The 24925-nt window shown below is 45.4% G+C and overlaps 2 protein-coding genes across 2 annotated transcripts; one reads left to right on the forward strand and one right to left on the reverse strand.

Moving 5' to 3' along the window:
- Positions 1–78: 78 nt before the first annotated feature.
- LOC138421964 (uncharacterized) lies at positions 79–21506 on the reverse strand. The gene is made up of 4 exons (XM_069556466.1): positions 21400–21506; positions 20978–21308; positions 20638–20839; positions 79–2069 (listed from the first exon to the last, which is right to left on the reverse strand). The coding sequence occupies exons 1-4, from the start codon at positions 21504–21506 to the stop codon at positions 2050–2052; spliced, it is 660 nt and encodes a 219-aa protein (XP_069412567.1). The 3' UTR covers positions 79–2049.
- CCNO (cyclin O) lies at positions 21212–23834 on the forward strand. Its single transcript, XM_069556526.1, has 3 exons — positions 21212–21888; positions 22498–22683; positions 23321–23834. Exons 1-3 carry the CDS (start codon positions 21505–21507, stop codon positions 23804–23806), a joined length of 1056 nt encoding a protein of 351 aa, XP_069412627.1. The 5' UTR covers positions 21212–21504; the 3' UTR covers positions 23807–23834.
- Positions 23835–24925: the final 1091 nt, after the last annotated feature.

Below are 24925 nucleotides of genomic sequence, written 5' to 3' on the forward strand. Positions count from 1 at the left end.
GGAAAAGGTCTAAAGGTCTTTCTCCCAGAGGAGAAAATGAGCTCCAAAACCAGTTGTAATTAAATTTTCACAAAAACATACAACTTCAGTTATTTAATACTTGATAGGAAAAGTCAAAATCTAAATAAGGTATACATTATTAATAGATGCCATCTGTATCAGTAGCATTCACTAAAGCACAAAGACAGAGTACTGTAGGAGCATAGGCAGCAATGGATAATGCTGCTATCAACCCGGGGTGACACCATTTGCACCGTTTTCCTCAGTCATAAGCTTTGATATCACTGCTCTTGAATCTTTTTTGTACTGATAATAGGATTGATAAGGTCAGTAACTTTAAGATACTAAAGCATACTTAGGTATTTTTCAGTGGTTTTCTTTGTTTTACTTACGATTTTTAAAACTCCATCTTGATTATGTTGAGGAATTTTCCGTCAAGATTGTTTCAGTTCAGTTCAGTTCAGTTGCTCAGTCGTGTCCAACTCCTTGCTACCCCATGAATCACAGCACGCCAGGCCTCGCTGTCCATCACCAACTCCTGGAGTTCACTCAAACTCATGTCCGTCGAGTCAGTGATGTCATCCAGCCATCTCATCCTCTGTCGTCCCCTTCCCCTCCTGCCCCCAAACCCTCCCAGCATCAGAGTCTTTTCCAGTGAGTCAACTCTTCGCATAAGGTGGCCAAAGTATTGGAGTTTCAGCTTCAGCATCAGTCCTTCCAATGAACACCCAGGACTGATCTCCTTTAGGATGGACTGGTTGGATCTCCTTGCAGTCCAAAGGACTCTCAAGAGTCTTCTCCAACACCACAGTTCAAAAGCATCAATTCTTTAGCACTCAGCTTTCTTCACAGTCCAATTCTCACATCCGTACTTGACCACAGGAAAAACCATAGCCTTGACTAGATGGACCTTAGTCAGCAAAGTAATGTCTCTGCTTTTGAATATGCTATCTATGTTGGTCATAACTTTCCTTCCAAGGAGTAAGCGTCTTTTAATTTCATGGCTGCAATCACCATCTGCACTGATTTTGGAGCCCAAAAAGATAAAGTCTGACACTGTTTCCACTGTTTCCCCATCTATTTGCCATGAAGTGATGGGACCAGATGCCATGATCTTAGTTTTCTTAGCTTTAAGCCAACGTTTTCACTCTCACTTTCCTCAAGAGGCTTTTTAGTTCCTCTTCACTTTCTGCCATAAGGGTGGTGTCATCTGCATATCTGAGGTTATTAATATTTCTCCCGGCAACTTGATTCCAGCTTGTGCTTCTTCCAGCCCAGCGTTTCTCATGATGTACTCTGCATTTAAATTAAATAAGCAGGGTGACAGTATACAGCCTTGACGTACTCTTTTCCTATTTGGAACCAGTCTGTTGTTCCATGTCCAGTTCTAACTCTTGCTTCCTGACCTGTGTATAGGTTTCTCAAGAGGCAGGTCAGGTGGTCTGGTATTCCCATCTCTTTCAGAATTTTCCACAGTTTATTGTGATCCACATAGTCAAAAGCTTTGGCATAGTCAATAAAGCAGAAATCGATGTTTTTCTGGAACTCTCTTGCTTTTTCGATGATCCGGTGGATGTTGACAATTTGATCTCTGGTTCCTCTGCCTTTTCTAAAACCAGCTTGAACATCTGGAAGTTCATGGTCCACGTATTGCTGAAGGCTGGCTTGGAGAATTTTGAGCATTACTTTACTAGCGTGTGAGATGAGTGCAGTTGTGCAGTAGTTTGAGCATTCTTTGGCACTGCCTTTCTTTGGGATTGGAATGGATTGGAAAACTAACCTTTTCCAGTCCTGTGGCCATTGCTGAGTTTTCCAAATTTGCTGGCATATTGAGTGCAGCACTTTCACAGCATCATCTTTCAGGATTTGAAATAGTTCTACTGGAATTCCATCACCTCCACTAGCTTTGTTTGTAGTGATGCTTTCTAAGGCCCACTTCACATTCCAGGATGTCTGGCTCTAGGTGAGTGATCACACCATCATGATTATCTTGGTCATGAAGCTCTTTTTTGTACAGTTCTAGGAAGTTCAAATATATTTTTGTGTAGACTAAATGGCAAAAATTGTATCTGAAGGACAAAAGATTAGAATTGAGTAGGTACTTAGTGACTATATTTGACCATCCATAGAGTGGTACCAACCCTCCACACAGTCAAAAATTTGTGTGTCTAACTTTTGACTCCCCAAAAACTTAACTTCTACTAGCCTACTGATGCCCAGAAGCCATACAGCTGATTAACATATATTTTCTGTTATATCAGGGCTTCCCTGGTGGCTCAGCTGGTAAAGAATCTGCCTGCAATGCAGGAGACCTGGGTTTGATCCCTGGGTTGGGAAGATCCCCTGGAGAAGGGACCAGCTACCCACTCCAGTACTCTGGCCTGGAGAATTCCATGGACTGTATAGTCCTTGGGGGTCACAAAGAGTCAGATAGGACTGAATGCCTTTGACTTTCACTTTTCTATGTTATATCTAACACACATTTTATACATTCATGACATACTTTTTTCTTAATTTTTAAAAAAATATTTCTAGGCTTCATGGCTCATCTGCAGGTTTTTAAAATTGTCACAAACTTCAAAAAATTTTCCAATATATTTATTGAAAAAAAATCTCTGTAAGTGAACCCACATAGTTCAGACCTACGTTGGCACTAGGGGGCTAGTGCGTCTGTTGATGAATGAATAAAAGAAGCTTTACATGCAGATGAAAGTAAAAATAGTAACAATCTCATTTTAGGTTTCTGCTTGCAGTGTGAGAAGTGAATTGACAGCAAGGAGTCAAATGTGACTGCGGTTCCCTCTCCAATGCCATTAATAGAAATGGAAATGTTAAAGAGCTAGATAGGGTGCTGGAGGCAGTTCAACTCGTGAAATACAAGGACATAGAAATTGTGAAGTTGTGCTGGTGGAACTAATGCTGCTGCTGCTGCTAAGTCGCTTCAGTCGTGTCCAACTCTATGCGACCCCATAGACGGCAGCCCACCAGGCTCCCCTGTCCCTGGGATTCTCCAGGCAAGAACACTGGAGTGGGTTGCCATTTCCTTCTCCAATGCGTGAAAGTGAAGTCGATCAGTCGTGTCCGACTCCTAGTGACCCCATCGATTGCAGCCTACCAGGCTCTTCCATCCAAGGGATTTTCCAGGCAAGAGTACTGGAGTGGGGTGCTATTGCCTTCTCCGGGAACTAACGTCAATGGACTACTTTGTGTGTGCATGCTAGTGCCCAAATATTTTTTGTATACTGACATTTAATCTCCACAACAACCCTACGAGGTAGGTAGTGCATTATCTGCATTTTACAGATGAGGAAACAGACCTGAGGAAGTGAAATAACTGGTCCAAGAGCAGGCTGATAGTATGAGGCAGAAGCATTATGGCTCTGAAGCCATTTACATTTCTGAAATGTAACCATACCTTTGAAAATGTGAAAACAGTGGCTCACATCAGGATTCGGATCATAGAGTCTTTCACACAGAGGTGATAGTTAACAATGTGGGAATGAAGATAACCACCAAAGGAGAGAGCAGATAGAAAATAAGTGATGTTAAACTCTTACAGAACTCCATATTTCAAAATCCACTCACTCCTTTCCATCTCCTCAGCCATAACGCAGACCCACATCACCATCATCTTTCACCTACATCACTAGTAATCTACAAATTTGGCCCTTCCCTTCTTACCTCTCTCTAATCCATCTTCCCTACAACTGTAAGAATGATCTTTTGAAAAAGTTATCTGTTGCTTGGCTGATTCAACCCTTGCCTGGCCTCCCATTGCCCTTAAAGTATGAACTTTGAAACATGCCTGCAAAGCTCTAAGTGATCTGTATCTCGCTACCTTCCAACTCCTCTCCTGTCTAACCTCTTCTTGCAATGCTCCAGCCACACCAGGCTCCTTCGGAATCCCAGAAGATGCCAAGTTGCTTTTTAATTATTTATGCATGTTCTCTGTTCTGGTTCTTTACCACACAGACTATCCTGCTCCTTTGCTGTCTTCACAGACCACCCTACTGACTTCCTCACTGATGACCCTGCTGAAGTGTAGCGCCCCTTTTTAATCGCTCAACACAGTACTCTTCTCAGAAGGTACCATCTGCTTTCTGTCTTCTCCGACAGGACCACAGACTGCATTTTGACTGCTTTCCCGGGCTACTGTATACTGGCTGTGGCACATACAGGCATTCAATAAATGTCTGCTGAAGATGAATGAGGTATGAGGAGGGGCAGCGTCAGGCATTCTTGCCAAAGTCCAGGAAGGAGAGTTTCTGGGAAGCAAGGGTATTGTCAACAGATGTTACGGACTAAAAAAAGACTTGCAGATTTCATAAGCAGGTCCCACTTTTGAGAGCAGTGTTTGAATTAAGGCTGGCAAGGAAGGACACTGAGAGGTCCCACAGCCACCTGCACATTCAGTGGTTTGCTAAAGGCACCTGCAGGACTACTGTGATAGAGATATACAATAGGATCAGCCAGGGGAAGATACTTCACAGGGAGTCTGGAGGAATCTACCAACAGGTTTTCTACGTGTTGTGCAATGTCTCTGCCCAGAGGAGTTCGTTGGACTCTCGAAGTCCAAGGATTTTACTGAGGGCTGGTTAGAGACACAAAGACCAAAATCATAACTATCAAAGTTCCAGACTCCCAGAAGGAAAGCAGGCATTCAGTGCCTCAAGCAGAAAAAAAGCGTTATCTGAAATGAATTCTCAGGCTCCAGCCAAGAGCCAGCCCTGCAAACAGACCCTTCTAAAGACAGTAACCTCAGGACTGCTGTGTTGAAAACTCTTACCTGCACACTCACAAAGCTACCAAAGCCATTCCCACAAAGGATTTTTAGGGAATGATTACAAACTAAAAGGTAGGGTACCAAGTGAAAAGTACTCCTTACAGGTGTGATGAAGAAACAGCATAAGATGTTGAAGAATGAGATACTTTAGGATTAAAAAAGGCCTTCACTGATTTGCAGATAAATAACTAGCTGAGGTTGAGGATAATATTACCATTGGAAAGAGCCCAAGAAAGAACTAAAGAATACAGAGAACAACTTGAAAAAGCTTTTTGGCTTTCCCTACCCAGAAATGCTTAGGGACTTGAGGAGATAAGCAACTTAAGTTAATAAAAGGCTTTTTTGCATTCAAGTGACCTTGGTGTTGTGCTTCCCAGGGGGTGCAGTGGTAAAGAATCTGCCTGCCAATGCAAAAGACTCAAAGAGATGTTGGTTCGATCTCTAGGTCAGGAAGGTCCCCTGGAGGAGGAAATGGCAACCCACTCCAGTATTCTTGCCTGGAGAATCCCATGGACAAAGGAGCCTGGTGGGCTACAGTCCAGTCAGTCAGTTCAGTTGCTAAGTCATGTCCAACTCTTTGTGACTCCATGGACTGCAGCATGCCAGGCTTCTCTGTCCATCACCAACTGCCAGAACTTGCTCAAACTCATCCATTGAGTCAGTGATGTCATCCAACCATCTCATCCTCTGTCGTCCCCTTCTCCTGCCTTCAATCCTTTCCAGCATCAGGGTCTTTCCAGTGAGTCAGCTCTTTGCATCAGGTGGCCAAAGTATTGGAGCTTCAGCTTCAGCATCAGTCCTTCCAATGAATATTCAGGACTGATTTCCTTTAGGATTGACTGGTTTGATCTCCTTGCAGTCCAAGGGACTCTCAAGAGCCTTCTCCAACACCACAGTTCAAAAGCAACAATTCTTCGGCATTCAACCTTCATTATGGTCCAACTCTCACATCCATACATGACTACTGTAAAAACCATAGCTTTGACTAGACTAACCTTTGTTGGCAAAGTAATGTCTCTGCTTTTTAATATGCTGTCTAGGTCTGTCATAGATTTTCTTCCAAGCAGCAAGTGTCTTAATTTCATGGCTGTCCATAGGGTCACAAAGAGATACAGCTGAGCACATATATACACACGACCTTGGGATCTTAAGAGTGAAACAGACTCTAAATCTATTTTGTCTTCTTTATGGCTTTCTTAATAACATTTTTGTTCTCTTGTTTTATTGTAAAAATATAGTATATAATACGTATAACATACAAAATATGTTAATCGATTGTTGACATCACCAATAAGGCTTCCAATCAACAGTGGGCTATTAATAGAGTTATCTATGGATTTTCAGTAGCGTGGCAGGAAGGGGATGGGTTGGTGCCCCAACCCTACAATGCTGAAGGGTCAACTGCACACTGCAAAATGATCACCACAATAAGTCTCGTTGACATTTATCACCATGTAAGGCTATAAATTTTTTTCTTTTTTCTACTTCTTTATTCCTTTTTGTTCTTTCTTATGATGAGAACTTTTGAGATCCACAGGACTTTGTGGAAAACAATTATATCACAGAGGTTCTCCCACAGGAGTGAAAGTCTGGGGCCACACACATCAGGTTCCCCAGTGTGGGGGTCTAACATTGGGAAGAGGAGCCCCCAGAGCATCTGGCTTTGAAGGCCAGCAGAACTTGATCACAAGAACTCCACAGGACTGGGGAAAACAGAGACTCCACTCTTAGAGGATGCACACAAGGTCTTATCAACACCAGGACCTGGGGGGAAAAAAAGTGGTGACTGCATAGCAGCCTGGACCAGACCCACCTGCTGATCTTGGAGGGTCTCTCAGGGAAGCAGGAGGCAGCTGTGGCTCACTGTGTGGGCAAGGACACTGGTGGCAAAGGTACTAGGAAGTATTCATTGGTGTGAACTGTCCTGGATGCAGTCATCTGAGGCCAAGACCTGGCCCCACCCCAAAGCCTGTAGGCTCCAGTGCTGGAATGCCTCAGGCCAAACCACCAACATGGCGGGAACACAGAGATGAAGATGAAGCAAGGTATACCAGAAAAACATACTTCTGCTTCACTGACTACACTAAAGCTTTTGACTGTGGATCACAACAAACTGTGGAAAATTCTTCAAGAGATGGGAATACCAGACCACGTTACCTGCCTCCTGAGAAACCTATATGCAGGTCAAGAAGCAACAGTTAGAACCAGACATGGAACAACAGATGGCTTCCAAATTGGGAATGGGGTGTATGTCAAGGCTATATGTTGTCACTGTGCTTATTTAACTTATATGCAGAGTACATCATGTGAAATGCTGGGCTGGATGAAGCACAAGCTGCAATCAAGACTGCCAGGAGAAATATTAATAACCTCAGATATGCAGATGACACCACCCAAATGTCAGAAAGCAAAGAGGAATTAAAGAACCTCTTGATGAAGGTAAAAGATGAGAGTGAAAAAGCTCGCTTAAAACTCAACATTCAGAAAACTAAGATCATTGCATCTGGTCCTATCACTTCATGGAAAACAGATGGGGGAAAAATGGAAACAGTGACAGACTTTATTTTCTTGGGCTCCAAAATCAACTGAAATTAAAAGACACTTGCTCCTTGGAATAAAAGCTATGACAAACCTATAAAGCATATTAAAAAGCAGAGACATCACTTTGCCAACAAAGGTCCATATAGTCAAAGCTATGGTTTTTCCAGTAGTCATGTAGGCATGTGAGAGCAGGATCATAAAGAAGGCTGAGCACTGAAGAATTGATGCTTTGGAACTGTGGTGTTGGAGAAAACTCTTGAGAGTCCCTTGGACTACAAGGAGATCAGCCAGTCAATTCTACAGGAAATCAACTCTGAATATCCAATGGAAGGACTGATGCTGAAGTTGAAGCTCCAATACTTTGCCATCTGATGTGAAGCGCCGACTCAATGGAAAAGACCCTGATGCTGGGAAAGACTGAGGGCAAGAAAAAAAGGGGGCAATGGGAGATGAGATAGCTGGATGGCATCAGGGCCTCAATGGACAGGAGTTTGAGCAAATTCCAGGAGATATGAAGGACCCAAAAACCTGGCGTGCTGCAGTTCATGGAGTCAAAAAGAGTCCTACATGACTTAGTGACTGAACAACAACAACACACAAAAGGCAGATTCCAATGAAGAGAGCCCGGTCAACTCAGCCCATGCCACTCAGGCACCAGAGAGACCAATCCAAGTGTCAAGTAAGAATCAGAGGTAAAGAGAACAACTTCACCAAAGTACCACCCTTAAGAACTAACTGGTGAAAGTATAAGTGTTAGTTGTTCAGTTGTGTCCAACTCTTTGCAATCCCATGGACTGTAGCCCACCAGGCTCCTCCATCCATGGAATTCTCCAGGCAAGAATACTGGAGTGGGTAGCCATTCCCTTCTCCAGGGGATCTTCCCAACCCAGAAACTGAACCCAGGTCTCCTACATTGCAGGCAGATTTGTTACCGTTACAGTCATATTAATTTAGACAAACCACACACAAGGCCTAGGAAAATAGGGCCACCAATAAGGGCAGGGCTTATGGGGTGACAGTCATAAAGAACTATTAAAAGGAGTAAAGAAAGAGATTTTAAGGTTAGGTTTGGGTAGCCTTGATATTCAGGTTGTGAATTTCTGAGGCCATATAGAAAGGGAATTACTATATAACAGTATTCATGGGTATGGTAGCTAACAAGTAAAATTTAATCTAGCGTAGAGACCTCACATACCTGGAAAACACTAAGATATAATCTAGGAGTAAATTGGAATTTTCCTAGAGTAAACAATGGTACCTAGTTAAAATTCTATCCAGTCAAGAGTCCCAAAAACTAGGTCAAGACAAAGTCACACAACTAGTCAGTAGTAGAGCTTTAGACTAGAATCTGTAGAAGAAGGAATCAATTCTCTGGATATATTTTCCCCTCAGTTTTCTAGTCGATATGTTTGTGAAAGATTCTATTCTAGCCTCTAGATAACAAAAGAGAAAAGGGTCAGGTGAGTGTGGCAACTGTGGGTCCAATGGGAGTATCTGGACCCTCTGAAGTAAAAGCCAGACAGAATCAGGACTGTCTGTCCTTGTCCATACACTGGGTTTTCCTATGGGGACAAAAAGAAAATGTTGTCTGCTACTTCAGAAAACAAGGAGTGTTGCGCCATCAAGCCATCAGCAACTGCAGCCCCACCCCAATTGCCTTACTCCCCTCCTCAGTGTACCCTGAAGGGAATTTAGGATGGAGAAAAACACGATACTGACCCTAGATGGTTAAGATGGCTATCAAAGGAATAATTTCAATGAGCCCAAACTCTTGCATCTTCCCACACATAGAAACAGAGAGGGAAATGAAAACCCACTGCAGTATTCTTGCCTGGAGAATCCCATGAACAGAGGAGCCTGACAGACTACAGTCCATGCAAGAGCCAAACACAACTTAGCGACTAAAGAGAGAGAGAGATACACAGAAAAGCACTAAAACTATTAATTTGAGATATGTGTTCTTTTGTAATTAGCAGTCATCTTTTTATATATTAGACTACATGTTTTTCTGTGAAGCAAAAACTCCTGGCTCTTTCCATACTTCTTTAGAACAATTCCTCAGAGCTATCTAAGAGGCTGTTTCTGGGCTATAGACCTCAGTAACATCCCTGAATAAAACATAATTCTCAATTTCTGGGTTGTGCCTTTCTTTCAGTTGACACCTTTTAGTAGGCCAATTTAATATATTCAAAAGCTGTATGGATTTTGGCATACAGTCATTATGAGATAAAGTATTCTAAAACAAATGATCAATATCCTACTAAAAGGTCACAGGGGCTACTTAATTTCTATGTGTAAGAATTTAGAGACTGGTGGAGACCCAAATATTTCACATTTAATTGTAAAATTGAATTATTAATTTACCTCAAACCACAGTCTGTTGAGAGCTATTAAGCAAGTCCAATTTTGCTTGGTTACACAAGTCCTTTCTCTTTCTCAGCTACTTAACATTATATCCCTTCATCCTAAGTCCCTGTGGACAAAGGCGTAAGGGGAGTGGTAATACTGGCGGGCAAAGCCCAGCACCTCTGGAGGGGAAGAGGGTCAGGAGGGATTGGGGAAGGAGATGAAATAGAGCACAAAAGGGGGAAAGCAGAGCAGCATAACTCAAGATGAGCTGATCTGGCATGCGTGCTCAGTCGCTTAGTCGGGTCTGACTCTTCACAACCGCATTGACTGTAGCGCACCAGGCTCCTCTATCCATGGGATTCTCCAGGCAAGAATATTGGAGTGGGTTGCCATTCCCTTTTCTAGGGGATCTTCCCAACCCAGGGATTGGATTGATCCCTGATGTGCGTTACAGGATGACTTTTTACTGTCTGAGCCACCAGGGAAGCCCCTAGAGTTGGTTTGGGGAATGGGGTTGGGCTGGGGGGGGAGGGGAGGAAATTTGCATAGGAAAGAAGAAGATAAAAGGGTGTGAATGAAGAGAAATGATAGTAGAGGAAAATGGGAGGGTACAGGGCAACACTCTATATGCAGAAGAGATGGAACATTTGGGGATAGAGAAAGTAGCTTTGCCCTTCTGTTTACGGTTTTGAACTGTAAGTTTGTGCTAAGGTAAAGAGAAATTTTCCTTTGCATCTTTAACATGAGTATCTTATCTAAATAAATGCCAACACACTAAATGTCCAAAACCTAAGGTTAGTTGGCTTCAGGAAATCCCTTTGGAGTGAGAGCTGTACAGGAAACATCCTGGTATGCTTAACTAAGTGAAGAATGCTATATCTATTTGAAGGGAAACTCTAAGGCTATTAAAAATCATGATCTTGATGAATATTTAATGATTTGGAGGAAAATGCCATGACACCGTCTTATGTGATGGGACACAGACAATATATGTGGGCTGCACTGCTTCCTTTTTCCGAGCTTACAAAGAAAGAGCTTATAGACCAGCCTCCCTTGGGTTAGGTTGGGATCATATGATTAGATTTCTCATCAGTGGAAATGTGAGCAAAAATGATACATCACATTCTAGTCTTAGGCAGTAAAAAACCACTGCAAATTAGTTAAGCTCACTCTCCTAAACACATGGCTATATGGCTGGAAGCACAGAGCTCCAAAGATGGTGACTGGCAAAGCAGAAGCAGCTCTGATCAATCTATCTGTACTATACTGTTGGAGGAAAGCTGACCAGAACAGCTGCCTGATCTGTAAGGACTATGCTAAAAGCAAGAAGCTAACCTTTTTTCTGTTACGTCATTAAGAGCAGATTTAGTTGTTAGGACAATGAATACACTAGGATACCAAGCTATATATATATAAAAAGCAGAGACATTACTTTGTCAACAAAGGTTCGTCTAGTCAAGGCTATGGTTTTTCCAGTGGTCATGTGTGGATGAAAGAGTTGGACTATGAAGAAAGCTGAGCACTGAAGAATTGATGCTTTTGAACTGTGGTGTTGGAGAAGACTCTTGAGAGTCCCTTGGACTGCAAGGAGATCCAACCAGTCCATCCTAAAGGAGATCAGTCCTGGGTGTTCATTGGAAGGACTGATGTTGAAGCTGAAACTCCAATGCTTTGGCCACCTGATATGAAGAGCTGAGCATTTGAAAAGACCCTGATGCTTGGAAAGATTGAGGACAGGAGGAGAAGGGGACAACACAGGATGAGATGGTTGGATGGCACCACCAACTCCATGGACATGGGTTTGGGTGAACTCCGGGAGTTGGTGAGGGACAGGGAGGCCTGGCATGCTGCATGCAGTTCATGGGGTCACAAAGAGTCAGTTACGACTGAGCGACTGAACTTAACTGACATAGTATATCCTAGTGTGTGTATATATATGTATATATATGCATATATATATATACACACACGTATATGTATGAAGAGCTTGATTTTGTTAGTAAAAAGTACATATAAAAACATATGTGTATGTATTATATGTATGTGTTTAGATGTTTACACACAAGTAACTGAAAGATAAATACTGTAATGCCAGTATTTTCTCTTATAAAATTGTAATCATAAAATTCTCTATTCATTATGAGATTTTTCTAATTGTAGTACAATAAACAGACATTACTTTTCTAATCAGGAGCATATAATAAATGTTATTAATGAGAAAGCATGAGGCCAGGCTCAGGGCATACACTGAATGAACACTGGGAGATGAGATGAAAAGCATTTCTGCTCAGTATCAGCCATATTAGAGGAAGGAGTACATGCTGCTGTCTCTCCTCTTCCTGGAAACCCTAGCTACTTAAGAATGATTGTATTCTGGAGCCGATTATACAGAGTGAAGTAAGCCAGAAAGAAAAACACCAATACAGTATACTAACACATATATATGGAATTTAGGAAGATGGCAATGACGACCCTGTATGCAAGACAGGGAAAGAGACACAGATGTGTATAACGGACTTTTGGACTCAGAGGGAGAGGGTGGGATGATTTGGGAGAATGACATTCTAACATGTATACTATCATGTGAATTGAATCGCCAGTCTATGTCTGACGCAGGATGCAGCATGCTTGGGGCTGGTGCATGGGGATGACCCAGAAAGATGTTATGGGGAGGGAGGTGGGAGGGGGGTTAATGTTTGGGAATGCATGTAAGAATTAAAGATTTAAAAAAAAAAAAGAATATGTAAAAAAAAAAAATTAAAAAAAAAAAAAGAATGATTGTACATCTCCAAAATAAGTCAGGCAAGTTCTCTAAACATGTTACTTTGGAGAAAAACAGTTTTCACAGTTCTATGTGAAACTTGTATTGCACATATCACCAAAAAGACAACCTCCAACTGGTCTTTGCGTTACAAATTTTTTTATACATATACATTCTTTTTAAATATTCTTTTCTGTTATGGTTTATCACAGGATCCTGAGTATGGTTCCCTGTGCTATACATTAGGACCTTGTTGTTTATCCTTAAGTTACAAACTGATGTCACTGTATAGGACGCGACGTCTGCAGACAAAACGTCTGGAACACATTGAGAGCACAGTGTCTGGAACAAAACCCAGACTTTCCACAAATGATTCACACGCGTGTGCCTCGAAGCTGATACAGAGACAGCAGACGTAATCAACATACAGAAATGCAGATTATAATGACAAATAAAAATGAAAATTTGTTTCTGCTACTCTCACCAAAAGTAGTAGAAAACAGTCTTCCTGAGGGATATAACTTTAACACCCAGACCTGCCACATGGGGAGAAAATCCATCCACGTGGTCCATTCATTTCAAATCTGCATAGCTGAACTCACTCAGAGACTGGCCTGTGCTCCCAACAGGGCAGCCTAACCTGCTCCATGCTGAGTGCCTTTGTCAACTGCAGGCCCCTGGTGCCTTTTCTCATAAATTCTGAGAAACATGTGATGAGGTGGCCCTCGCCAGCTGCTCTATTTTGATCTGCACCCTGTGATTTGACATCCAAGTAGGTGCACTGCATACTGTGCCCTTCAGCCTTCCTCTTTGTTGCTTTTCAACAGGACCAGCTTTGCTTTACTTTTGGGACAGGCGGTTGTTTTCCCAGGGACTGAAGACACTAATTGCTACCCTCTTTGTTTTCTGTGTGGTAGAGAAAGAAGAGATATGATAGATCTGCCCTATCCAACAGAGAAACCTGAGCTTATGTTAACACAGGATGCCCCACTGGAGTGAAGGAGGCTCTCCTTTAGAGCAGGGGCCCAAGGGAGCATTCAAAGTCTTCTCTTAGTTCTTTCTTTGTTGTTTTCTTCGCTCAGTCATGTCCAACTCTTTCGTGACCTCGCTGATTATAACCCACCAGGCTTCTCTGTCCATGGGATATTCCAGGTAAGAATACTGGAGTGGACTGCCATTTTCTTCTCCAGGGGACTTTCCCAACTCGGGGATTGAACCTGTGTCTTCTGCATTGGCAGGTAGATTCTTTATCGCTGAGCCACCTAGGAAGCCCTGCTGCTGCTAACTCTGCTAAGTCGCTTCAGTCGTGTCCGACTCTGTGCGACCCCACAGATGGCAGCCCACCAGGCTCCGCCGTCCCTGGGATTCTCCAGGCAAGAACACTGGAGTGGGTTGCCATTTCCTTCTCCAGTGCAGGAAAGTGAAAAGGGAAAGTGAAGTTGCTCAGTCATGTCCGACTCTTCGCGACCCCATGGACTGCAGCCTACCAGGCTCCTCCATCCATGGATTCTCCAGGCAAGAGTACTGGAGTGGGTTGCCATTGCCTTCTCCGAGGAAGCCCTAGTTCTCCCTTATTGTTGTTCAGTCGCCAAGTTGTGTCTTTGTGACCCCGTGCCCTGCAGCACACCAGGCTTCCCTATCCTTTCCTATCTCCCAGGATTTGCTCTAAGTTCTCCCTTAGTGCTTAGTAAATACAGAACAGGGAGTTCCTTGGCAGTCCAGGAGTTGAGACTTTGCCTTCCAATGAAGGGTGTGCGGGTTCGACCCCGGTTAGAGTGCTAAGATCCCACAAGCCTTGCAGCCAAAAACAAACCACCACCAAAACACAAAACAGAAGCGATAATGTAACAAATTTAATTGAGACTTTAAAAAAAATGGTCCACATCAAAAAAATCTTTAAAATAAATAAGGAAACAAACAATAAATAAATAGAGAACAGCATCAGGATGAATGTCCAGTCTAGAATTGCAGACTTGGGTTTAAGGCCTGGTATTCCATTACTAGTTGTGAATCTTCAAGCAAACTCCTTAACCTCTCTAAAGATTCTCTCATATGGAAAATGGGGACAAGCTCATACAGTTCAGGCAATGGTTAAATGCTACAACAAATAGAAGTGCAACCTAACAAAGCATGAGAACTCAGTGAATGTGGGCAATAACAGGGTCTTACAGGATGTGGCTCTATTCCCAGTTTTACTTCACCTGCTCATCCCCTCACCCCAACTCCAGTTATACTGGGCTCTTCGATATTCCTCCTCACACTGGACTTGCTTATACCTCAGGGCCTTTTGCACCAGCTATCCTATCTGTCTAGGGTGCTTTCCCCCCAGATTCCCCTCTGACCAACCCCCACTTCTTAGAGGTCTCTGCTCCGAACTTCCCAACGAGCTTTATGTGACCAACTTGTTTAATCCTGCAACCTGCCTGCTCGCACTCTCAATGCCCCCGTCCCTATACCGTTTGTCTCTCCTTGCCCTGCCATCCTGTGTAAGCTCCACAAAGGCAGGGATGTATGTCAGTTCTGTTTGCTGATGTAATCCAAGATCCAAAGCAAAAGCCTCGTATATGAAGCTATGATCCAATGCAACTTTGCTCCCAGAGTACCCAGGCCTTGTCTTATTCTTACCCACTCTTGTCTAATGTCCACATATGACAGCTATCGCCACTTTTCAGGCCTCTCCCAAGGGCCCCACTTTGTAACTTTCCATTCACCTGTATATGAAAAATGCCATTTAAAAAACAGATTTATACTACTCTTTCAGTTTTTCTCAGTGCCCACTTCTGACTCAGGCTCTGCAAGGACAGGCTGCTGCTAGAGACCTCCCACCTCAATATTACATCTTCCTTCTCATATGTGGCAAAATGATATACACCTAACAGAAGAAAACTTCTTAAACGTTATCCAGGGTGATTCTTATTCAGTGGGCTATATCTCTAATTCAGCACTTCAAAGATCAGCCTCAGATTTCAAATAAAGTCCAGTGGGACTGTAATATGAATAGCAGCCTCCTTGACCCTTGCAACTATATATAAACATATATCAACATATAGTTCAGCTATATATGAGATAGTATATATATGTAATACATATATGTATCAACACACTGAATGACATGTTTTATTTTCCTCAGCCAACCTAGATGGCAAAATAGCCCACATACTTTAGCTAGGAAAATTCATTATTATACCAGCAGGTAACTCATATTGAGTACTACATGAGCACATTATATGCCTTATCTAATCCTCACAACAATTTTTTTAATACTTAAAGTTATTTAAGTGGCAAATGTCATGTTATTTATTTTTAATGATAATGATGGAACAAAAGAATGTAGTATTAATACATATTGTTTTTCAGTCGCTAAGTCGTGTACGACTCTGCAACCTCAAAAACTGTGGAAAACCAGACTCCTGTGTCCTCCACTCTCTCCCAGAGTTTGCTCAAATTCATGTCCATTGAGTCAGTGATGCTCTAATCATCTCATCCTCTGCCACCCTCTTCTCCTTTTGCCTTCAGTCTTTCACATCAGGGTCTTTTCCAGTGAGTTGGCTCTTTGCATCAAGTGGCCACAGTATTGGAACTTAAGTATTGGGATACTCTCACTACCACATTTTTTTAAGAGACTTTAACACTTCATTACCAAATGATAAAACAATTAAACAGAAAATAAGCAAGGATATAGAATTCCATAATACCATCAAACACAGAACCTAATCTACATTTATAGAACAATAAAACCAACAACAGCAAAATACACATTATTTTCAAATTCCCATAGAATACATACTAAGGTAGATCACATTCCAGCCACAAAATAAATCCCAACAAATTTAAAAGAATTGAAATCACACTAGAATTGACTATGTCATTTTTTTAACAGCTGTGGAAGCTGAGGAATAAAGAGGTTGAATAACTTGCCCCTCTTTACAGAGTTTGTGCACTGCATACCAAGGTTTCAAATCCAAGAAGTTGGACTCCAGAATCAAAGCTCTTAACCATTACATGCTACCACCTGTGCTGACCAGACTGCCACAGATGGATGTGAGTTGGGAGAAAAGTACACGCATGCACGAGGAAAGAAGCACTTGAGCATGTGTACTAAACCCTTAATGAACTGGTAACTGGCAAAGCACCAAGAAGGCAGGTAACAGGTGTGGACATTTAGGTGTGCCAGTAAAATGTCTGGATTTTTTTAAAGGTGCTGAAAATTCCTGCCCTTTGTTTATTGCTGCTGCTGCTAAGTCACTTCAGTTGTGTCCGACTCTGTGTGACCCCATAGATGGCAGCCCATCAGGATCCCCCATCCCTGGGATTCTCCAGGCAAGAACACTGGAGTGGGTTGCCATTTCCTTCTCCAATGCATGAAAGTGAAAAGTGAAAGTGAAGTTGCTCAGTCATGTCCAGCTCTTCGCGACCCCATGGATCGCAGCCTACCAGGCTCCTCCGTCCATGGGATTTTCCAGGCAAGAGTACTGGAGTGGGGTGCCATTGCCTTCTCCTCCTTTGTTTACTAAATACCAGCAAAACTTGTCTGATTTTAAGTACTTTAAATACTTCTCAATTTGGGCACTTATATACATGAATAGAAAATAGAGTCTTAAGCAAATATTTTTAAGGCTTCCCAGGTGGTGCTAGTGGTGAAGAACCTACCTGCCGACTCAGGAGACATGAGAGAAGCTGGGTCGGGAAGATCCCCTGGAGAAGGAAATGGCAACCCTCTCCAGTATTCTTGCCTGGAGAATATATTTAGTGACATCAAAACTGAGTTTAAGGCTCATGTGTGGTGCTAACAAAGTTGTCCATATCTAAGTAGCAACCCACTTGCTTTGTTTGCTGAAACAAGGTACTGCCAGGAAATGTCATCTTCCCCTTCAGTCTCCCATCCTAGACCTGGGGCAGTGTGAGGTTAGGGGCTTTGATGGAAGCTAAAATGAAAAAAAAAAAAACAAACAAACAAACAAAAAAAAAAAAACCAAGACAAGATGGGTTCCATTATATTAATACTCACTTGAAAATCATAAGCAACACCTGAAAATAAGCAGGGTCAAATCTTGGCTAAGCAGTTTTCATCACAGCAGCCTGGGTCTAATTAGGTTTTACGTTTTTAAAGTAATTTAGATGTACCTAATGCCCTTAAGACGTACCGGGCCCAGGTCCCAGAAAGATTAACAAGCAGAAATTAATTTTAGAGACTTTTCACAGGAAAAATAGAACACCCTCAGCTTGAACTACAATTACTGTACCTAAAGGCCTCCAGTTTCGCTTCCTCCAATCCATTTCTCACACATCAGAATAATATTTTTCTAAAACAAAAGGCAGATCATGTCTCTTCCTTGGTCAAGCACCTTCAGTGTCTTCGCTTCAGGTAAAGTCTAAACATTTAACATAGACTACAAGAAATTGCATGATTTTGCTATTGAAGGAGTTGTTGTTTAGTTGCAAAGTCTTGTCTGGCTCTTTTACAACCCTGTGGACTGTAGCCTGCCAGGCTCCTCTGTCTGTGGGATTTCCCAGGCAAGAATACTGGAGTGGCTTGCCATTTCCTAGGCGTTTCCAGGGGATCTTTCCAACCCAGGGATCAAACCCACCTCTCCTGCATTGCAGGTGGATTGTTTACCACTAGGGAAGCCCACTGAAGGAGTAGAGCATTGTGATTATGGAGCAAAGAGCTAGGCTGTCTCCATTTGAATCCTGGTTCTGCTATTTACTATCTGCATGATCTTTCCTGTCTATATTTCAGTTTTTCTTCTCTGTAAAATGGGGATAATAATATACTCTATCTCATAGAGTTGTGAAGAGTAAGTAATATACATACATATACAGATAGATAGATACAGAGAGAGAGCATACACACAACACAGTACCTGGCACATAAAAAAGTTTTATATAAATATTAGCTACTATCTCTTATCTCCCCTATTCTCTTCCCTTCCCCCCAACTCTGTTTTCCAGCCATTCTGCATCTGATAGGTCCGAGAATGTCTCAAGAATCATTCTTCCAGACCTTCCCACATCCTGCTTCTCTATTTTAAATACTTGCAGCCAAATCTCCCTTCGATCTTCTTTCCACCCGCATCCTTCTATCTTTGCCTAAACACCACTTGCTTTGGGGAACCTTTCCAGTCCAGACCAGTTGTTTCTACCATGGGCTCCCACGGCTCCAGGCAGGACTGCCAGAGGTTAGAAGGTCCGGTTAAAACTGAATGTCAGTTAAACAACAAATACTCTCCTAGCATAAGTAAACCCCATGCAATATTTGGATTTTGGATAAAGAATGAACAAATTTTTCAGTATAACTATGTACAATGCAATATTTGAGACACACTACACATTTATTCATCTGACATTCGAATTTAACTGGGAGTCCTGTACTTCATCTGTCAACCTCACACACAGGCGATCCTCTAATGTCACCCTTACTACACTTTAGTAATTTTAAAAGTATGACAAGTGGTTTTGTTTCCCCACCTAGAGTGTGAAATCTGTGAGGGCAGGGCCTGGGCAACCTTGCTCATTGTTTTGGACCTGGCACAGCAGGTATTCCACAAATACATGCCTGCCAAGCAGGAATGGTCTGAGGAATACAGCCATCAGGCCAAAGCTCAGGCACCCCCTATTACCAGTTAACTCTAACAACAGGCAAACTCTCTAGGAGGACAAAGCATTTCAACAGGTACCATTAATCTCATGTCCTCAGGTGGATAAAATGGTGGTACCACTTTTCAGAGTATTGCCAGTGTGATAGTACTGACTCCCAAGGACAGTTTTAAGGTGACCCTACCATTTTATATTCAAAAAAGGACTGTGTTTTCACACCTTTTTCACTTGACTCTTTTTTGTCAGGTTTTCTTTTTTTTTTTAATGTGGCCCCCTTTTAAAGTCTTTATTGAATTTGTTACAATATTGTTTCTGTCTCTGTTTTGGTTTTCTGGCTGCAAGGCATGTGGGATCTTAGTTCCCTGACCAGGGCTTGAACTCACACCTGCATTACAAGGTGAAGTCTTACCCACTGGACCACCAGGAAAGACTCAAATGGTTTTGTTTTTCTTTCTTTTTTCTTTTTTTGTGACATCGCATGACTTGTGTGATCTTAGTTCCCTGACAAGGGATTGAACCCAGGGCCCCAGCAGAAAAATAGCAGAGTCCTAACCACTGGACCACCAGGGAATTCCTCACTTGACTTTTGAGGCAAGTATTAATACCCACATCTAACAGATGTGGAAACAGAGGCTCCGAGAAGGTAAGCAACTGGTCCAAGATGACCAATCAAAGGGAGTAACCATTTTGACCCTAGGACCATGTGCTCCTCCCCCATACCACACAGCCATCTGGGCCAATGTAAAGAATCAGAATCTTTATATTCTTCCTCTTCTCCTAGACACCCTCTCAAAGAAGTCTGATACCTGACTCCTCTCCAAAGATTTAATTGCTCCTCCTAAAAGATTCCCCAACAACAGCCTGAGAGGAGACAAGGAGGCCTGGCATCTGTATTTTGAAATACAAGTAAGTCTTAACTAATCTCTCATGTTATAAATGACACTATTTAGGTCTGAAGACTAAAGACCTTGCTAGGAAATAGGAGTAACACTGACAAGAACCTGAAACTTGTCCCTTTTCTTTTACCTGAATCTCCTGAAGACATCACCCCACATATTTCTGGGAACAAGGATTTACACCTTGATTACATATATCTGTCAGCTTTCTTCTGGAATGAAAATGGCTGAATCTGCTCTCAATACAGCACCTAGTAACTCATCTCTTGGAGCACTCTGCAAAATTCATCAGCCAGAGAGTATGCAGGCTTTCTGCCACTGGGAGATGCCTATAAGGCTGACTAGATGCTATTTGTGCCTCTTGTCCCAAAGGATCTGAGCCCCTTAGGAAGATTCACTCTGGCCAGAGAAGCACTGTCGTCCCTACCAGGACAGGAAGCTGCCGTCTAATCCGTCTTTCTCAGCAGGACGCTCTTAGCCTCCCCAACCTCAGTTCTACTTCTCTAAGCTTCTGAAGGAAGCTTCCTCAAAGAAAACTTCCATTTTGAAGGAGAAGAAACGGGAAGCACGTTATAACCAAGAAAGATTGGGCCTCCAGGGGCAGAGGGTCAGAAGTTAATGATCTAAAACGTAACATGCTGTGAGCAATTCAGTAAAGCTAGAAATGCAACCCCCAGAGAATACGCAGTTCTTAAACTGCTGCAGCTTACTTGTTTTGGGGGGAAAATACGCAGAAAGTATTCCAGGGCCGTGTACGCGCTGCTGGAGGTTCCTCGGGCAGTCTTCTGTTAGGAGCACGAATACCTGCTGGCTGACTGGCTGAACTGGCCCCTGGAGACACGGCAGCGCCCAGGAACCTTCGGAGGCTCTGCTCCCCGGCCCGGCGAAAGGAGGGATACTACTCAAGCCTGCCTAAAACGAAAATCACAGAAGCAATTGAATTATCATTATTGCTTGTATTGCTCACTGAAGAAAACGTCTGTGCTGCCCGAATTCTAGCTGGAGGCTTCGTTTGGAGCTGGGAAATAAGACCTTTACAAAATTACCGACCTGGATTAGAGACGGCATAGAAGGTGCTCGCACGTGTCGAAACCATCTGGTCAAGTTGAGGAGATGCCATTGGGGAAATCTTTTTCCCGGGCGCACAGTAGAGCCCCTCAGCTGGATTCTGCGTTCACCTGGCCTAACCGCCGCCCTGCCTCTACCCCTACCCAACGGGGCGCGGGCAAATCCCGCCGGCAGCCGGGTGCAGTTGCTCAGGTAACAAGGGATGCGCTGGGAGCCGGCCGCGCAAGGCGAGAGCGCTCGGCCGGCGGTAGCTACCCCTCCCTGGTGCAGACGCAGGAGGCTGAGTGTGCCAGCTGCGCGCTCGTGAGCGGGTCTTTAGCCGGGAAAGCGCGGTTTCCGTGGGGCTCTGGGCTCAGCCAGTGAGAGGCCGGGGGTGTGGCCGAGGGAACGCGCAGGCTGAGTACTTAAGGGCTGGAGGCGAGTCCGGCCTGGTCTCCTCCGCACTCCCAGGTGCGCGGGTCCACCTTCTCCGCAGCCCGGGAGTCATAGAACGGCCGTCCGACTTCATCATGGTGACCCCCGGCCCCACCAGCCCCACCAGCCCCATGAGCCCCGCCGCCTGGCCTGGGAGTCGGGACGCCCGGAACCTCCGCGCCCCAGTGAAGAAGAGCCGGCGCCCACGCCTAAGGAGGAAGCAGCCGCTGCAGCCGCTTAACACAAGCCCGCTCCCGGGAGACTCTGGCGTTTGCGACCTGTTCGAGTCCCCCAGCTCCGGCTCGGAGGGCGCAGATAGCCCCGCGGCGCGAGGTTGCAGCCCCGCGCCGGGTGCCGCCCAGCAGCTGGCGCAACTCGATCTGCAGACCTTCCGCGACTATGGTCAGAGCTGCTACGCCTTCCGCAAGGCGCGGGAAGGCCGCTTCCACCCGCGGGAGTCGCTGGCGCGGCAGCCACAAGTGAGGCGCTGGCGGAGCCAGCTCTCCGCCACCGCTCCTCTTCCTTTCCCGGGCTCTTTCTTTTCCTGCTCTGTCTGCCCTCCGCGGCGCCCTGGCCCTCGCCAGCCCAGCTCCTCTCCCTCCCTCCGCTCGGGTCGGAGCGAGAAAGAGCTTTGAAGGGCCGGGCCACCAGCCTCATTTTACAGATGGAGAAAAGTGGGGCCTGGACGGCCTCAGTGACCGGCCCGAGGTCTCCAAACTGGGTAGCAGGGACCCGGTAGAATGCAGAGGAGTTACGGCAGTTTCTAGGTTCGAGTCCGGACTCCTACCCACCCCGGCAAGTTACTTAACAATCTGAGGCTTGCTTCTTCATTTGCCACGTGTGGGGACCCTTTGAATTGCTGAGAGGGTTACACGAGGTAACGTGTATCCGGCATCCCGGCGCCCAGCCCCGCCTGTGCTCGTTCCTCAGCGGCGCTGCTCACCTGTTTCCCAGTTTCCAGCACCTCTCGGCTTTTCCTTTGTTTCCCGCCTCCCTCCGGGGACGCTCCGGGTCTTGGTGCCCTGTCCCTTCCACAGTCCCTCTGAGTCCTAGGCTCAGCGGGCCCGCCTCCTTCCTCCCTTCGGCAGGTGACGGCGGAGTCCCGCTGTAAGCTGCTCAGCTGGCTAATCCCCGTGCACCGCCAGTTCGGCCTTTCCTTCGAGTCGCTGTGCCTGGCGGTGAACACTCTGGACCGCTTCCTTATCACCACGCCCGTGGCTGCAGACTGCTTCCAGCTGCTCGGGGTCACTTCTCTGCTCATCGCTTGCAAACAGGTACCTCCTCATGGGGTCTGGGGGCAGCCAGGCTCCCGGCCGCTCTGGCTCTCGAGTGCACTTGACTGAACTCTGCTGCTGCTGCTAAGTCGCTTCAGTGGATGCGACCCCATAGACGGCAGCCCACCAGGCTCCCCTATTCCTGGGATTCTCTAGGCAAGAATACTGGAGTGGGTCTAGGCTCCCTGAACTCATTTTGGCAGAGGTTTGCACACTTGCCTACCCCACAGCCTTAACTTCACAACTCCTCAGCCACCCGCCCCCGCTTGCCCCCCTTCCCCCCACCCCCCCACCCCCCCCACCCCGCCGCCGCCCGGGCCAAACGAACAATCCTTTCACTCAGTCCCCAAAGAAAAAAGCCGAGTCTTCACAGCTCTCTGTAGCCTCTCTATTCTAGTCGCGGGGCGGGGCGGGGCGGGGGCGGGGGGGGGGGAATCTGCCAAATTTCTCAAATCTGTTTTCTGCGCGACGGTAGTTAGAGAAATTGCGCAGAAAGTATACCCGAGACAACTACAGTGGAAGTATGGAGAGAGGAACCCCCACATCTCTCTCTGGAAGGGATGGGGGGAGTCCTGGTTCGCCTGGGGGGTTCTCTGGCCCTGGATGCTGCACAACGAGGGCCGAGTGTCTGTTACAGGTGGAGGTGCACCCGCCTCGCGTGAAGCAGCTCCTGTCCCTGTGCTGCGGTGCCTTCTCCAGGCAGCAGCTCTGCAACCTCGAATGCATCGTGCTGCACAAACTGCATTTCAGCCTGGGCGCTCCCACCATCAGCTTCTTCCTGGAGCATTTCACGCACGCGCGCGTGGAGGCCGGGCAGGCCGAGGTCTCCGAAGCCCTGGAAGCGCAAGCCTTGGCGCGTGGGGTGGCGGAGCTGAGCCTGGCTGACTACGCTTTCACCAGCTACACCCCCTCCCTGCTGGCCATCTGTTGCCTGGCGCTGGCCGACCGTATGTTGCAGCTCCCTCGCCCCATGGACTTGCGCCTGGGTGGGCACCCTGAGGCGGCGCTGCAGGACTGCCTGGGCAAGCTGCAGCTTCTGGTGGCCATAAACGGAACCTCCCTGACTCATATGTTGCCCCTCCAGATCCGAGAGAAGTGCTCCCTGTCCCCGAGCTCGAAATAAAGTAGACCCTTGGTCTCCTTTGAACCCCTCTTGGCTGTTGGACCTCTCCCGTTGCACTGAAACAGTACAGTACTGACCCAAAGAGGGGCTCTCAGGGCTCCCACTTAGTCTCCAGGTCATCCTGCAGGTTGTATAGTGTAAGGTAGTAGCATCTCATTGTTTTGCTAAGAGCACAGAGAAAAGCAAATCTCTCCTCAATAAACAGGCTGTCTTGGTGGTTTATCTGAATGTTACAAATGCAAGCATTTGTGGGAAGAGGGAAGGTGAAAGCAAGGTGAGAACAGAAGTGGTCAGTAACTAAGGAGAGCACCTCCCTCCCTGGGGGCATCTCTGTTTGGAAACACCAGGTCCCTCGAGGTTTCTGTAGCCAGTTACAAGGCGAGTCACGGTCACTTGCTGGCCTGAAACCAGGGATCCTCTTGTTAGGAAATTGACTGCTTACTCCTAGAGATTCAAAGGGTGTGGTGGGGTGTGAGACTGAAAAGAATGCACTGCAGCCGCTGATGTTTCTGGGGGTGGGAGGGGGAGGGCATGAAGCACACTGCTGGTGCAGGAGGCGCCAAGCTGACAAACTTTGGGACCAGGCAGTCCCACTAGCTAGGGCAAGTGAGAGCTACCCTGAAAAGTGCCAGATAAGGAAAATTGAAGGCTTTGCAGGCGGTGGTGGCCACTACAAACTGAATCCATTTATCCTGCCGTCACGTGGTTGAAGGGTTCCCGCTTGTCTTATACCTGCTACACGTGAGCCCACAGTAACAATATTACAATAGTAATAGTGCTTAGGTGTACCAGGCACAGTGTTCAGCATTTGTTATTTCAGTGCCTCCAACAATAGGCAGAGTCTATTATCCCATTTTTCAGAGAAGGACACTGGGCCACAGAGAGGCTGAACAACTGGAGCAATCAGGATTTGAAAGTAGGTGGTCTGAATCCAGAGTTCCACACTTTGCCACAACGCTCAATTTCTCTCACAGGTTTCTGAAAACGCTCAAAAAAGTCTCTTCCCAAGGCACATGTGGGACAAGTGATCTGCTCAATGCCCTCCATTCAATAGGGACTATGGAGAATGTGTTTGGAGAGCCAGTACAGTCCCTGCCTCTGGTCATGTTGCAGGAGTCA

The sequence above is a fragment of the Ovis canadensis genome, chromosome 16, assembly GCF_042477335.2.
Source record: "Ovis canadensis isolate MfBH-ARS-UI-01 breed Bighorn chromosome 16, ARS-UI_OviCan_v2, whole genome shotgun sequence".
NCBI classification, from domain to species: domain Eukaryota; kingdom Metazoa; phylum Chordata; class Mammalia; order Artiodactyla; family Bovidae; genus Ovis; species Ovis canadensis.